The sequence below is a fragment of the Petaurus breviceps genome, unplaced genomic scaffold (assembly GCF_028583685.1).
Source record: "Petaurus breviceps papuanus isolate PSGF00001 unplaced genomic scaffold, PetGlider_PUasm1.0 90879, whole genome shotgun sequence".
Taxonomy (NCBI): domain Eukaryota; kingdom Metazoa; phylum Chordata; class Mammalia; order Diprotodontia; family Petauridae; genus Petaurus; species Petaurus breviceps.
Genome location: NW_027187368.1, coordinates 1,714,410 through 1,727,403, shown reverse-complemented (window position 1 = coordinate 1,727,403; position 12,994 = coordinate 1,714,410). Strand labels below are relative to the sequence as shown.

Genomic DNA, 12,994 nt, shown 5'->3' with positions numbered 1-12,994 from the left:
ATACATAAAGGATTGAACTTCCCAACTTCAACATGCTGACCAATACTCTGTCTGTTCACTTGATTTCTTTTCAAATTCTAGGATGTTTGTTGATACAACACAAATTCATATATACATAGCATCATGGAGTCAGAGTTCATAGGATTTAGAGTCAAAAGAAACCTTCAAGGGCATCTATTCCAGCCTTCTTATTTTACACAGGAGGAGACTGAGGCCCAGAGCCACTCAGTGATCTGCCCGAGTCACCCCAAATGGAAGTAGCAGAGCTCAAATTCTCACTTACATCCTTTAATTCAAAACCCAGTGTGCTTTGCAATACATGATGTTCATTAGAACTGGAAGGTACTTTTGAGATCATCTAATGCAAATTCTTTATTTTGTACATGGGAAAATTGAGGCCTAGAGAGGGGAAGTAATTCTCCCTAAGTCACACAGTAGGTTTGTGGCAGAATTGTGACTTGAATTCAGGTCTTGTGATTTCCAGCCCTGCATTCTTTCCACTACACCATGAAAACAAACAAAAAACCCCACCATACCTCTTTTGCATTTGTTTAACATGTGTCCTGGCTGATAAATGATACAAGCTTGTAGCTGCCGTTGACAGACTTGCCTGCAGCTAGAGTTAATGATAGGAAAAGAGGAATAGAAACCGCAGCATGATTTTAGCAAAACAAAGCAAGTAGGAAGAAAAAATGCAATCAGTTCTTACCCTCTAGAATGAAATTAACTAGAAATAGTGGGAAAAGCACTGGATTTGGAGTCTAAAAACCTGGGTTCAAATCTCTGTTTAGCTGATTACTAGCTGTGTGACCTTTGACAAACTGCTTCACCTCACTGAACCTCATGATACTTGTACAGTTTGCTACAAGGGGTTGTGAGGACAGTTTTCTTTGTAAACCTTTGAATGCTATTGAAACATGTTAGTGCATACACACATAAGCATAATGTGATAGAAAGAACACTGGATTGAGTCAGAAAACCTGGGCTCTAGTCTTGACCCTGTCACTGATACACTGTATTATATTGGCAAGTGAAATTCCTTAGCTCAGCCTCAGTTTCCTCCTTCATCAAGTAAAACATTTGCACTAGATTATTTCTGAAGTCTCCATCCAGCTCTGACTTGATCCTAAGAGTTACATAGACTTCAGACAACTTGAAATGATTCTTATTTATTTAAGGTGGTAAAAATTCCTAAGAGCTGTCCATCTGTACTGACCTGTGAAGGCCTGTGTACAGTCTTCCTTCCTTTGCCATGGGGTGGCTTGGGCCTATCTCTCATCACCTTGGCTGGGATACATCTCTAGCAACAGATTGTAGGCTGCCCCTGTGCCATACTTGGAGGCTTTTCAGCTTGGAAAGAGCTACCAGTGCTTGCAGTCTATTGCCATGGCCTCCAGTAGAGCCCATATTTGCCTCTATCATTGGAGGAAGATTTTAGTGGAGATGATTTATAAGAACTCCAGTGGACCCATGACCTCATCAGTTTGTGTCTTCCCTCTGCAGTACAGATTTGTCTCTCCTTAACACTCCTATTCTATGTGGTTCTTGTTTAAGTCTTTCCATGATTCCTTCCAAAGGGATCCCGCTAACATGACCCATGAAACATATAAGTAAGTGGGGACAGGGGAGTTCAAATAGGGCAATACGGTGTGAGGGAATTTGACTGAAAGTCAGAGTACCTATGTACTAGTCCCTGCCCTGCTGTTTACTAGTTCTGTGACCTTGGGCAAATCACCTTCCCTGCCTATATCTTAGTTTTCTCATCTGTCACATGAGGTGGTATGGATTGAATTCCTTCTAGCTGTGCACGAATGTAATCAAATTCGAAGTGTTTTGTGTGTAAATGGTAAATTGTACCTTATGTGAAAGATGAGTTGTTCAAATACTATATTGTATAAAACCTTCCTCTTGCTCTTCAAAGTACTGATTTCTGCCCCAGTAGACTTATAAACAATTTTCAAGGATGTTTTAGTAAAGCCATCTACATATTTTGCAATAGATATCTTCCTCAAGTAGAAAGTTATTTTTTTTAAATTATATTTTTCCCTGTTTGTGAAATCAGTTCTTTCATTGTAGTATTGAAAACTGGAACCAGAAATGACCAAATTCACTTTATTTGATGCTACATAGATGAAGTACAATCATCAGTGTTTTTTAAGCCAACAGGTCATAATCTTTCAAGAGAATTATTGTTGCTTTTTGCTTTTATACTGTAATTATTTTTCAAAGGACCCTCCTCTTCACTTGTTACCATGTTCCCTCCCCTTGTTACACAGAAAAACAGTTAAGAAAAACTAGTTGACCCAGAAGCCACTTCTGACAGTGTAGTCCTCTACTTCTCTGTTGAGAGGAGGGGAATCTGTTTCAGCATCTCTTCTCTGGAATCTCCTCAATGGTCATTGAATTGAACCTAAATTGAGCTGGCTTTTAATGTGTTCATTTACATTATTATAGTAGTTACATTTATTGTGCTCCTGATTCGGTTTTCTTCTCTCTGCATCAGTTCACCCAGAGTCTTCCCATGCTTCTCTGAATTCCTCAAATTTGTCATTTTTACACTGCAGTAGAATTCCAGTACATTCATATTCAACTTGTTAAGGGATTCTCCAATTAATAGGTACCTACATAGTTTTCAGATTTTTGCTACTACAAAAGCATTTGTTGAAAAGTGCTATTATGGATTTTTTTTATGTGGGAATTTTCTGTCTTACCTCTTTGGGATTTGTCTCCAATATTGGAATTGCTAGGTCAAAGGGTATTTACAGTTTAGTGGCTTTCCTCACACAATTCCAAGTTATTTTTTAGGACTTTGTAAAACTCACAGCTCTATCAGCAATGTATTATAATTTCCCTTTCCAGAACCCTTCCAATGTTGACTGTTTTTATCTTTACCAGTTTTATGGATAGTGTGATGTGAAACCTCAGAGATGTTAAAATATGCATTTCTCTTATTATTAGTCATTTGCATTATTTTTTTACCTTTCAGAATGTTTTGTTGATTTTTTGAACATCTTTTTTCCCCCAAATATTTTCTTCTCCCAGAGAACCATCTTCTATCGCAAAGAACAAAATAGAGAGGAAAAAAAAGCAATTCAGCAAAACTAACCAAGGCATAGCATATGCAAAGTTTTCACTTCCACAGTCCTCTACCTCTGCAAAGAAAAAAGCAATGTGCATTTTCTCATCTCTTTTGTTTTTTTTCGCTGAACTTGGTCATCCTGATTATTTAGTATTCATTCTAGATTTGTTTTCTTTCAGTTTTACATGTTATAGTCATTTTGAATATTATTTATCTGGTTCTTCTTACTTAATTATATCATTTTCATGTAAGTTTTCCCATTCTTTTCTACATTCTTCATTTTTATATTTTTACAGTGATGTAGTATTCCATTACATTCATACATTACAGTTTATTTAGCTGTTCCTTAGTCGATGGGCATCTACCCTCTTTCTTGCTTTTGCTGCTATGAAAAGTGCCACTATAAATATTTTTTTGTACTTTGATGCTTGTCTCTTTCCATGTTGGGGATATATGCCTAGCAGTGGGATCTCTGGGTCAAAGGATATGGACAGTTTAATCACTTTCCCAAATTACTTTCCTGGAGTGGTTGCCCCATTCGTAGCCCTGCCAACAGCATGTTCATGTACCTTGTGGTTGATTGAAGCATTTTTCATATTGTTGTTGATAGTAATAATTGATATAGCTCTTTAAGATTTGAAAAGCACTTTACATACATTATCTCATTTGATTCTCACAACAACCCTGAGAAGTAAGTGCTACTGATATTATTCCCATTTTAAAGATGAGAAGTTGCCCTGAGAGTAAGTATCTGGGGTGGACTTCCAGCCCAGGGCTTTAGGCTTCTCTGAACCATACTGTTTGCAATTATTCCTTTGTAAACTGTTTATTCACATCCATTGACCACTTATTTATTGGGAAATGACATTAAGAGACTTTTAAAAAGAATAACCAGAGACATGGACATAATAATATGAAGAAAAGAAACTTTGAAAGATTTCAGAGCTCTGATTGAACGATGAGTTATGGCTTTAGAAAACTAAGAGTGCAGCAGGCCCGAGGTGATGGACTAGAGCTGCATCAGACATGACCTGTGTGATAGTGGGTTTTGTTTGACAATATTTATTTGTTATATTGCAAGGCTTCTCTTGGGAGGAGGATGTGTTAGTGAGTGGTGAGAGAGGTGAAAAAAAGAAGATAGGAACGAACATCAATAGGAAATTAAAAACACACAGAAGGAAGTGAAAAAAAAATTCAGAAGAAATTTTTTCCTATAAACAGAAAGGGCAATTTTATTATTGCCTTTTAAAATAAAACAAACAGAAGTTCAAATACAGCCTTTTTATTCTTTGTTTATTGAAATCTTTGTTGATAATTGTTAAGTTCATAATAAAAAGGAAAAAGGGAACTAGAAGGCTTTTAGTTTGTTGGGAACATCATTCATGGAGGCTTAAGAGAACAGACAGAGGCAAGAACCATACAGGACAAGAAGGTATGAAAGAGCTGTTATCTGTATTGCCCAAGGGGTCATAAATACCAGTCACTGATCCATTACAATATAGAGGGGTGTGTGTGTGTGTGTGTGTGTGTGTGTGTGTGTGTGTGTGTGTGTGTGTCCAGATGAATGCTGTCCCCTTAAAAGTGGCTCTCTCAGGATTGTCTATCTGCCTGTTCCAAGATATAGTCTCTGGTCTTGAGTTTAGGACCAAATTATGAGTCATGCCAAGAAATGGGTCTTATAATAATTGTATAGACATATCCCAATTTTGACCCTAAGCGGAATAACTTGTAGGACACTTTGGGACTTATGGAGCATTTTCTTCATAATAACGAGCCTGTGAGGTATTTTGTTATTGTTGTTCAGTTGTTCCAGTTGTATCTGACTCTTTGTGACCCCATTTGGGGGTTTTCTTGAAAAAATACTAGAATGGTTTGCCATTTCCTTCTCCAGCTGATTTATAGATGATCAGGGTTAAATGACTTGCCCAGAGTCTAGTAAGTGTCTGAGGCTGTATTCAAATTCATGAGTGAGTCTTCCTGATTTAAAATCCAGTGCTTCATCCCACTGCACCACCTAGCTGTGAGGTATGAGCACAGCTATTATCATTCTTATTTTACAGATGAGGGAACTGAGATTTATGGAGGCTAAACTTGTCTATGATCACACACTAATAAGTGGGAGCCATTTTTAGAGCCTTACATCAGAGCTGGATCATTCATTTACCCACCTTATACGTACCAGATTTGCCCAAATGACTTCGCTGTTTTCATGTCTGCTTCACCCCTTCACCACTACTCTTCATTCTGATTCAACATTCTGATTTTGTTACTGGAAAGGTTGAGGAGATGTAACAATTAAGAGGAGACACAGGCAGCTTGTAGTAGAGGGTGAATTGGCCTAGAGACCAAGAAACTGGGGTCCTTAGTCCACTTCTGACACTAATTCGCCTTGTGACCTGACCCTGCACAATATACTTTCTGTCTTTATTTTTTCTTTAGTAAAATCAGAAGACTAGGTCAAATAGTAATTTGTGACTTAGGAGGTAGAAGGTAAAGTCTGTCACCATTGGGGATTTTCTTTTTTTTTTTTTTTTTAAAGCAATAGGGGTTAAGCAACTTGCTCAAGGTTACACGGCCAGCCATTTCTGGGTGTGGCGCTGAGTATCTGAGCCTGGATTTGATCCAGGTCATCCCGACACTGGAGCTGGTGCTCTTACTTGCTGAGCCACCTGGCCGCCCCAGGGGATTTTCAACAGAACATACTGAGGACCCTGAGCCTGATTCTCACAGAGACATTCTAAGCTGACTTGAGCAGTGGCAGCATATTTGGAATAAGCGTATGCCATAGTGGAAAGAGTATTGGCCTAGGATTCTGAAGAGACCTGCATTTCGATCCAGGCTCTGGCTCCCACTTAATTTTTTGTGAGGAGAGTTTTTTGTAAATCTTAAAGTATTGTATAAATGTCAGTTATTATTTTGTCTTAAGAGAACTAATTAGCTGGATAGAGCAGTCATTCAGATGAGGAAACTTTGGTTTCTTTGTATTAAAAGGAGAAAAACCTCAACAAGTTAGTGAGTCTCTGTTAACTTTATAGTCGCACATTGAATAGTGCTGTGCACAAATAAACCTTTAATGTTTCATGAATAAATGTTGACTATGGAAGGCAAAGTTGTTTTTGGAATGGAGGGGAACAGATTTCATTTATTCTGTCCCCTTCCAAGTGAAAGGCACGCAGCATAAGTTTGGGAATATCTAAGGGAGGAAGAACTGGACCTAGAATTAAGGTATTGAGTAGGATTTTGAGTGGGTTTGGCTGTCAAATTTAACTCCCAGAAAATGTCTTCAGTGAAGGCTGCTTTCATTAATTTTTCAGGCAGGTAATGAAGGGTTTTCAGTTTTGAGCTGCTCCATAGTATGGCAGACCAGGTATAGTTGCAGCATTGCTTAGGCATGAAGAAAAATCATTAAAGAAGCTATTCAGATTCTCCACCCCAGCACCTGGAGTAGTGTGTGTGAACATCTTAGAGAGGCAGATTTGGGCTTCCATAATGAAAAATTTCCCAAGGATAAGAGCTCTTCTGAACCTAAATGGGCTGGGGATAATGGGTTCCCCATATTTATGGAGCATGGATAACCACTTGTTAGGGATGCTATAGAGTGGATTCTTGTTTGGATATGGATGAGTTGGATTATCAGGGGTTCTTAACCTAGGGTCTGTGAACTTTTTTTTAACCTATTGTGATAACTGTCTTTCAGTATAACCAAACTTCTTTGTAATCTTATCTCTTTTATTTTATGCATCTAAAAACACTGTTCTGAGAATGGGTCCTTAGACTTCACCAGACTGCTAAAGGGCTTCATGTCACAAAATAGTTTAAGAATCCCAGAACTAGATGATCTCTGAGTTGCCTTTCAATTCCTAAGTTGTTGTAATTCTGTGACACTTAGTAGGATATGACTGTGTTTAAATCATCCTCCAGGAGCCCTTTGAGACAGGTCATCAGCCCCTGGGCTCAAAGACAGAGTTTCTTGAATCCTTAAATACAGACATTCTCACTGTGCCCATGAACACACAAGCAGGCATTTCATCACTCAGGAGAAAGAATGAGTATGTTTGGCATGAACACAATCTAGCACCTAAGGAGTTAAATTGATTTAATCTTTCACAATTGCACTGGGAGATTTCTAGTCAACTGGAATTTTTAACAGACAAAATCTTTCATCTGTCTTTACACCAATCTTTGTACAATCCAGCCCCCTCCCTGGAGGATTTATTGTGGTTTTGATCTGCATTGCCTCAAACCATTGAAATCTTTTCAAAGCAGCAGAGGTTTTTTTTCTTCTTGTTACTTTTTTTTTCTCTTGCAGTACCCTGGTACCAGGAGTGGACACAGTTTGCTATTCAGCCTGATCAAAGCAGTCTGCACCAATGTAACTTCCTGATCTTACGGGGAACAGAACTAAATGTTTCCATGTTCAGCTGAGATGGATCGCCAACTGTCGACAGAGCAGTTGCATCTGGCAATAATTATTTACTAATTCTACTTACCGTTTGATCTGGTTTGCAGTGTACAGCTGCAGCTATCAAGGCCATAAGAGAAAGTGGAATGAATCTGAACCCAGAAGTCGATGGGACAGTAATTCGGGTGCCAATTCCCAAGTAAGTTAAGTGACTCTCAGGTGAAATTCATACAGTCCAACTGAATTCAGCAAATATTTATTAAGTGTAAAGCCATATTCTAGACTCTGAGCATATAGAGATAGATGGATTGTCCCACTGTTGTTTTATCATCTGTAGGATGTCAAAGATGGAAGGGATCTTAGGGGAAAAATGTCAGACGTTGAAGAGATTTTAGAACATGCAATATAAGATCAGAAGATGTCTTTTAGAAACTGTCCCTTTATGTATCATTTTATGCATGAAGAAACAGGTATAGAGATGTCAGGGGACCTGCCCAGAGTCAAGTTTCCTGTAAATTCAATAAACCTTTATTCAGTGGCCTGTATGTTAAAGGCACTGGTCTAGTTGGATTGAATAGTTCAGAGGCCCTGCTCTCTAGTTGCTAATGTCAGTGTCAAATACACAAATACATTGATATGAGAGGGGAGTGAGATAAGGTCAGAGGAATAGTCTAGACTGCAGGGGTGGGGAACCTGTGGCCTGGAGGCCACATGTGGCCTTCTAGGTCCTTGGGTGTGGCCTTTTGGCTAAGTCCAAGTTTTACAGAACAAATTCTTTTGTTAAGGGGATTTGTTCTATGAAGTTTGGATTCAGTCAAAGGGCCACACTTGAGGATCTACAGGGCCACATGTGGCCTCAAGGCTGCAGGTTCCCCAAGTGCTATGGAAATCAAGAAGAAAGAAATCTCTGTTGTGGAGAAGTGGGGCTATGAAAGCAGCCTTCACTGAAGACATTTTCTGGGAGTTAAGTTTGACAGCCAAGCCCATTCAAAATCCTACTGAAGAACTCAATACCTTAATTCTAGGTCCAGTTCTTCCTCCCTTAGATATTCCTAAATGTTTTCTGTTGTGCTAGAGTTGGAGTCAGGGTGAGTTGGGTTCTCATTTCCTAATGGCCCTTCCTAGCTCTGTGGCATCGGGCAAGTCACTGAACATTTCTAAGCCTCGTTTTCCTCATCCATAAAGTATGGATAATAGTGTCCACATCACAGGGTTGTTATGAGCTTCAAAGGATCTGGTATATATAAAGTGCTTTGTAAACCTTAAATGTCAGCTTTGTTAGGGTTATCTTCATGCCTTATTATCTTGTATGGGAACACCCCAGGACTCTGTTCTGTTCTCTCTTCTCTCTCTACACATTTTCTCTTCATAATCTCATCAGGTCTTATGTGTCAACTGTCAGCTCTGCAGGTTATTTCCAAAACTACTTATCTAGCTCTGATATTTATTCTGAGCTTTAGTCTAGGTATGGGGTGGGAAACTTGTGGCCTTGAGGCCACATGTGACCCTCTAGGTCCTCAAATTCGGCCCTTTGAATCCAAACTTCACAGAATTCACAAAATCCCACTCTTGGACCTCTAACTGTGTGCTGGACAGTTCCACCTGGATATCCCGAAGGCATCCAAACTCATTTCCAAAATTGAACTATTATCTCCACCCTAAATCTAATCATTCTGTTTTTTCTAGTCACCAGGTTCTTAGCCTCAGCATTATCACCCAGCTCTTCATGCTCATCCATTCCTCATAAATAATATATTACTAAGTCTTGTTAATTCTAATTTCACAACATATCTCATATACATAAGTGTATTTTAAGTCCTTCTCTCCATACACCCTGTAGTTACCACACTTTGAACCTTTATCACTTCTCACATGGGCAATTGTAGTAGCCTTGCATCCAAGTGGTTCCCTTGCATCCAGGCTCTCAACCTCTGCCCTCCCCATCTTCCACAGCTGCCCTTTTGGTATTCCAAAGTGCAAGTTTGACCATATTGCTTCTCTACTCAGAAAGTTCCCATAGTTCTACATTTCTTCTAGAATAAAATACAAATTCTTCTGTTTGGCTTTCAAAACCTTTTATATCTGACTCTACTCTATCTTTCTAGGATGATTTTAATTCACACCTTTCACATACTCTGGTACCTGCCAAACTGGCCTCTTCACTTTCCTTCATATACAATTAATTCTCCGTCTTTCCTCCATGCGTTTTCACAGAATGTCCTACATGCTTGGAATATTCTTCTCCACCTCTTGGAACCCCTCAATCCTTCCAGGATATTCTCAAATGCCACCTTCTTAAAGAGGCGTTTCTTGTTTTCCCCAGTTGTTAGAGTCCTTTCCCCCAATCACTTTGTGTTTATTTTATATATAACTCTTGTAGTTAGTGGAATTATAAGCTTCTAGAGGATGGGGACTCTCATTTTTCTGTATGTATTCCCATCATGGCATAGTCTATAGTGCTTAATAAATGCTTGTGTTGGCTTTTTAAAAGATTAATTAATGGAATGCTTCAAAGAGGAAACATCTTCTGAAAAGTAGAGCTGATTTCTAGTTCTGTCCAATGAAACAATTAGAGTTAAATGTAAGACCCTGTGGAGACTACAAAGAAATATGCTTTCTGTCCTCAGAGAGGTTATAGTTTGGCTTGGGGCATTGCGGCAAGTGTACAAATAAATTTAAAAATAAGGTGTAATATAGCAATAATAACTCACATATATAACCTTTTAAGACTTAACAAGTACTTTCCTCACAATAACCCTTTGAAGTAAGTAGCATGAGAATTATCATCTCCATTTACAGACAAAACCAAAGCTATATGATTTACCCATTATCACATAGCTAGAAAGTGACAGAGGCCTGAACTTGAACCTAGGTCTTCTGCTCCCAAGTTGGTTACTCTTATACCATTTCTGCTTCATAGAGTATGATCAGTATCATAAGACAGTTAAAAACAAATTTTTAAGAGGGTTCAGTTTTATGCTGCTCTCCTTTGTCAGAGAAAAGATGGATTATGTCCATGAGAAAGTCTGATAAAAGTGGTAGCATGTGAGATAGGCCTTTTGAGAATTATAGCTGGTGGAAGTGAGCAGGACATTCCAGCTAGAGGGACCACTGTAAGCAAATTCTTGGGAGTGGGAAAGCCTCAGCAAGCAGTACCCACATTGTTTGATTTCTTTGACCTCTGTCCAAGTTGATGACCATATTGGCTAGCCATTAGCCTTTGTCCTTTAGGGATTAGACAAAAACTTATCAATGGATTTTTTTTTTTAAGATCCTTGTGGTTGGAATTTATTCCCATCTATGTGTCTATCATTCCATCTGTTTTTATAAATGATTATAGTTTCTAGCTGTGGTTCGAAACTAGTTAGAACATTATTTCTAGACTTCATGAGATTAAAGCAAGATTCCAGAATTCTTTCATTTTATGCACAAAACCCAGCTAATCAGGCTTCTTCTCTTCTTCTCCCTCCCCCCGCCTCATATTAGCTTCTAAACAGATGCCTTAGTACTCTGATATTAATATTATTGCTGGGGTTAGAAGCATATTGTCCTGCCATGAACCCTTTATTAGGAAGGAGAAGCAGCCTTGAGCTTTGGCTTTGCCATTATTTTGGTTCAGTCATTCACCTCCCTGGCCTTCATTTTTCCTATTCTGAAAATGAAGTATTAGAGCAGGGGTGGTGAACCTGTGACCTTAAGGCCACATATAACATTCTAGGTCCTCAGGTGCAGCCTTTTGATTGAGTCCAAGTTTTATAGAACAAATCCTTTTATTAAGTTTGGATTCAGTCAAAAGGTTGTACTTGAGGACCTAGAGAGCCACATGTGGCGTTGAGGCTGGAGGTTCCTTACCCTTGGTTAGACTATATTGTCTTACAAAATCTCTTATAGCACAAACACTCTGTTTTCTATGTTCTAACATCTGATAGAACATTTATTAAGTACTTACTGTGTGCCAGACATTGTCTTAAATTCTGTGGATGCAGATGCAAGTAAGACAGTCCCTACCCTCAGTGAGCTGAATTCTAATGGGGGAAGTTAACCCATAAAGGGGATTTGGAAGGTGAGGTAGCGGAGAAGAAAGAGATGTGGGGAGACGGGGGGCAGTGCAACTACATGTGCTATGGCACCATATGGCAATAGCTGGGAAGTATTGGAAAGGACTGGTTCTGGGAACCTGATGTTCCAGGGGAGGGGTCCAAAGCTTGTTTGTTTTGTGGAGGGTGGTTGTGGGTGGCAGATGAAGATGTTGACTGTTGTGGAGATGGCTAGCAATACTTATATTCTGTGGCCAGTTTCCCACTATTTTATTTTAGAGCTCTTTTAGCTCTTTTAGAGTTCTGTGCCCTAATCGCTGATGTTCTCTGAGGTCTCTTGCCATTCTAGCTGTCTGATACAATGAATTTGTTATGAATGAATTTGTTACATTGTTGTAATAGATCCACTCTCCAGTGCTGAGGCCCACTCATACGGATATTTTTATGTCAAAGGTCTGACTTGCACATTATAGAATTCCACAATCCCAGAAGAGTTCTTCATTCCTTTGAGTGTAAACTATGCAAATTCAGACTGAAGGACTGGGGAGTTTAACTACTATTTTCAAAGGCATAGGAATGTTATGTTAGAGTAGGTGATGAGAGTAATTCAAGAGAAAAATGACAGAACACACCTTTCTGCTTCTGTAAACTCCATTTTATGTACTTTATCACTTTAACAGAGTGTATGAAGGTCACGAGGACATTACTAGATTATATTTTGGGGAGTTTTCTAACTAGAAATTAGGCAAGATAGCATGGTTTAGAAAATTGATGTAGGAGTAAGGTAACCTAGGCTCTTGCTCTGACATTGCCCCTAACTCACTTGGTAACCATGTAGAAAACATCAATGTCCTTTGTGCCAATCACCTCATCTGTAAAATCGACATACTAGTACATGGTAACCTAGAAGAATAATGTGGGAAGTAATAGAGATGATGTATTAAATGCTTTGAATTCCTAAGAAGGTAGAAACAATATAAACACAAAATAGTAATTTTCTAGGAAAAGCCTCTATTACCATGAATCCATTTAATGGTATCTTTGAATTAATTGTGCCAACACACTTACAAACTTTAAATCACTATGCAAATGAGTTGTTAAAGATAGAACTGTAGAATAGATCGTCATATATGTGATGTATTTTTCATACACACTTGTTCTCCACAGGGGTTTTCCTTTGTTGCCTTTATTTTGGTTCAGGTGTGACCTTGAGATCTCAGTGCCATTGCCATTGGGAGCTCAAGCTCTGGTCAGTTCCACCAAGTTGGAAAGGCTTTGAGTATAAACATGTTGATAGTTTCACATGTCTCTCATCATCTGCCCCTCAAGGACTGTCCCATAAGCAAAGAGACTCGTTCCCAGATAATTGACTACCTGAGAAGAGATGATGGTTGGTGTTGTTGGGGTATGTGTGTGCATGTGTACGTGCGTGTGTGTGTGTGTGTGTGTGTGTGTGTGTGTGTGTGTGTGTGTGTG

General features: G+C 38.9%; 1 protein-coding gene across 1 annotated transcript in view; it reads left to right on the top strand.

The window, feature by feature from the left end:
* The window catches only part of MRRF (mitochondrial ribosome recycling factor), a 53,694-nt gene that overhangs the window by 17,878 nt on the left and 22,822 nt on the right, over nt 1-12,994 (top strand). Inside the window, exon 5 of the mRNA XM_069073749.1 lies at nt 7,589-7,680. Coding sequence (XP_068929850.1) covers nt 7,589-7,680 — 92 coding nt within the window. The remainder of the gene's footprint in view (nt 1-7,588; nt 7,681-12,994) is intronic.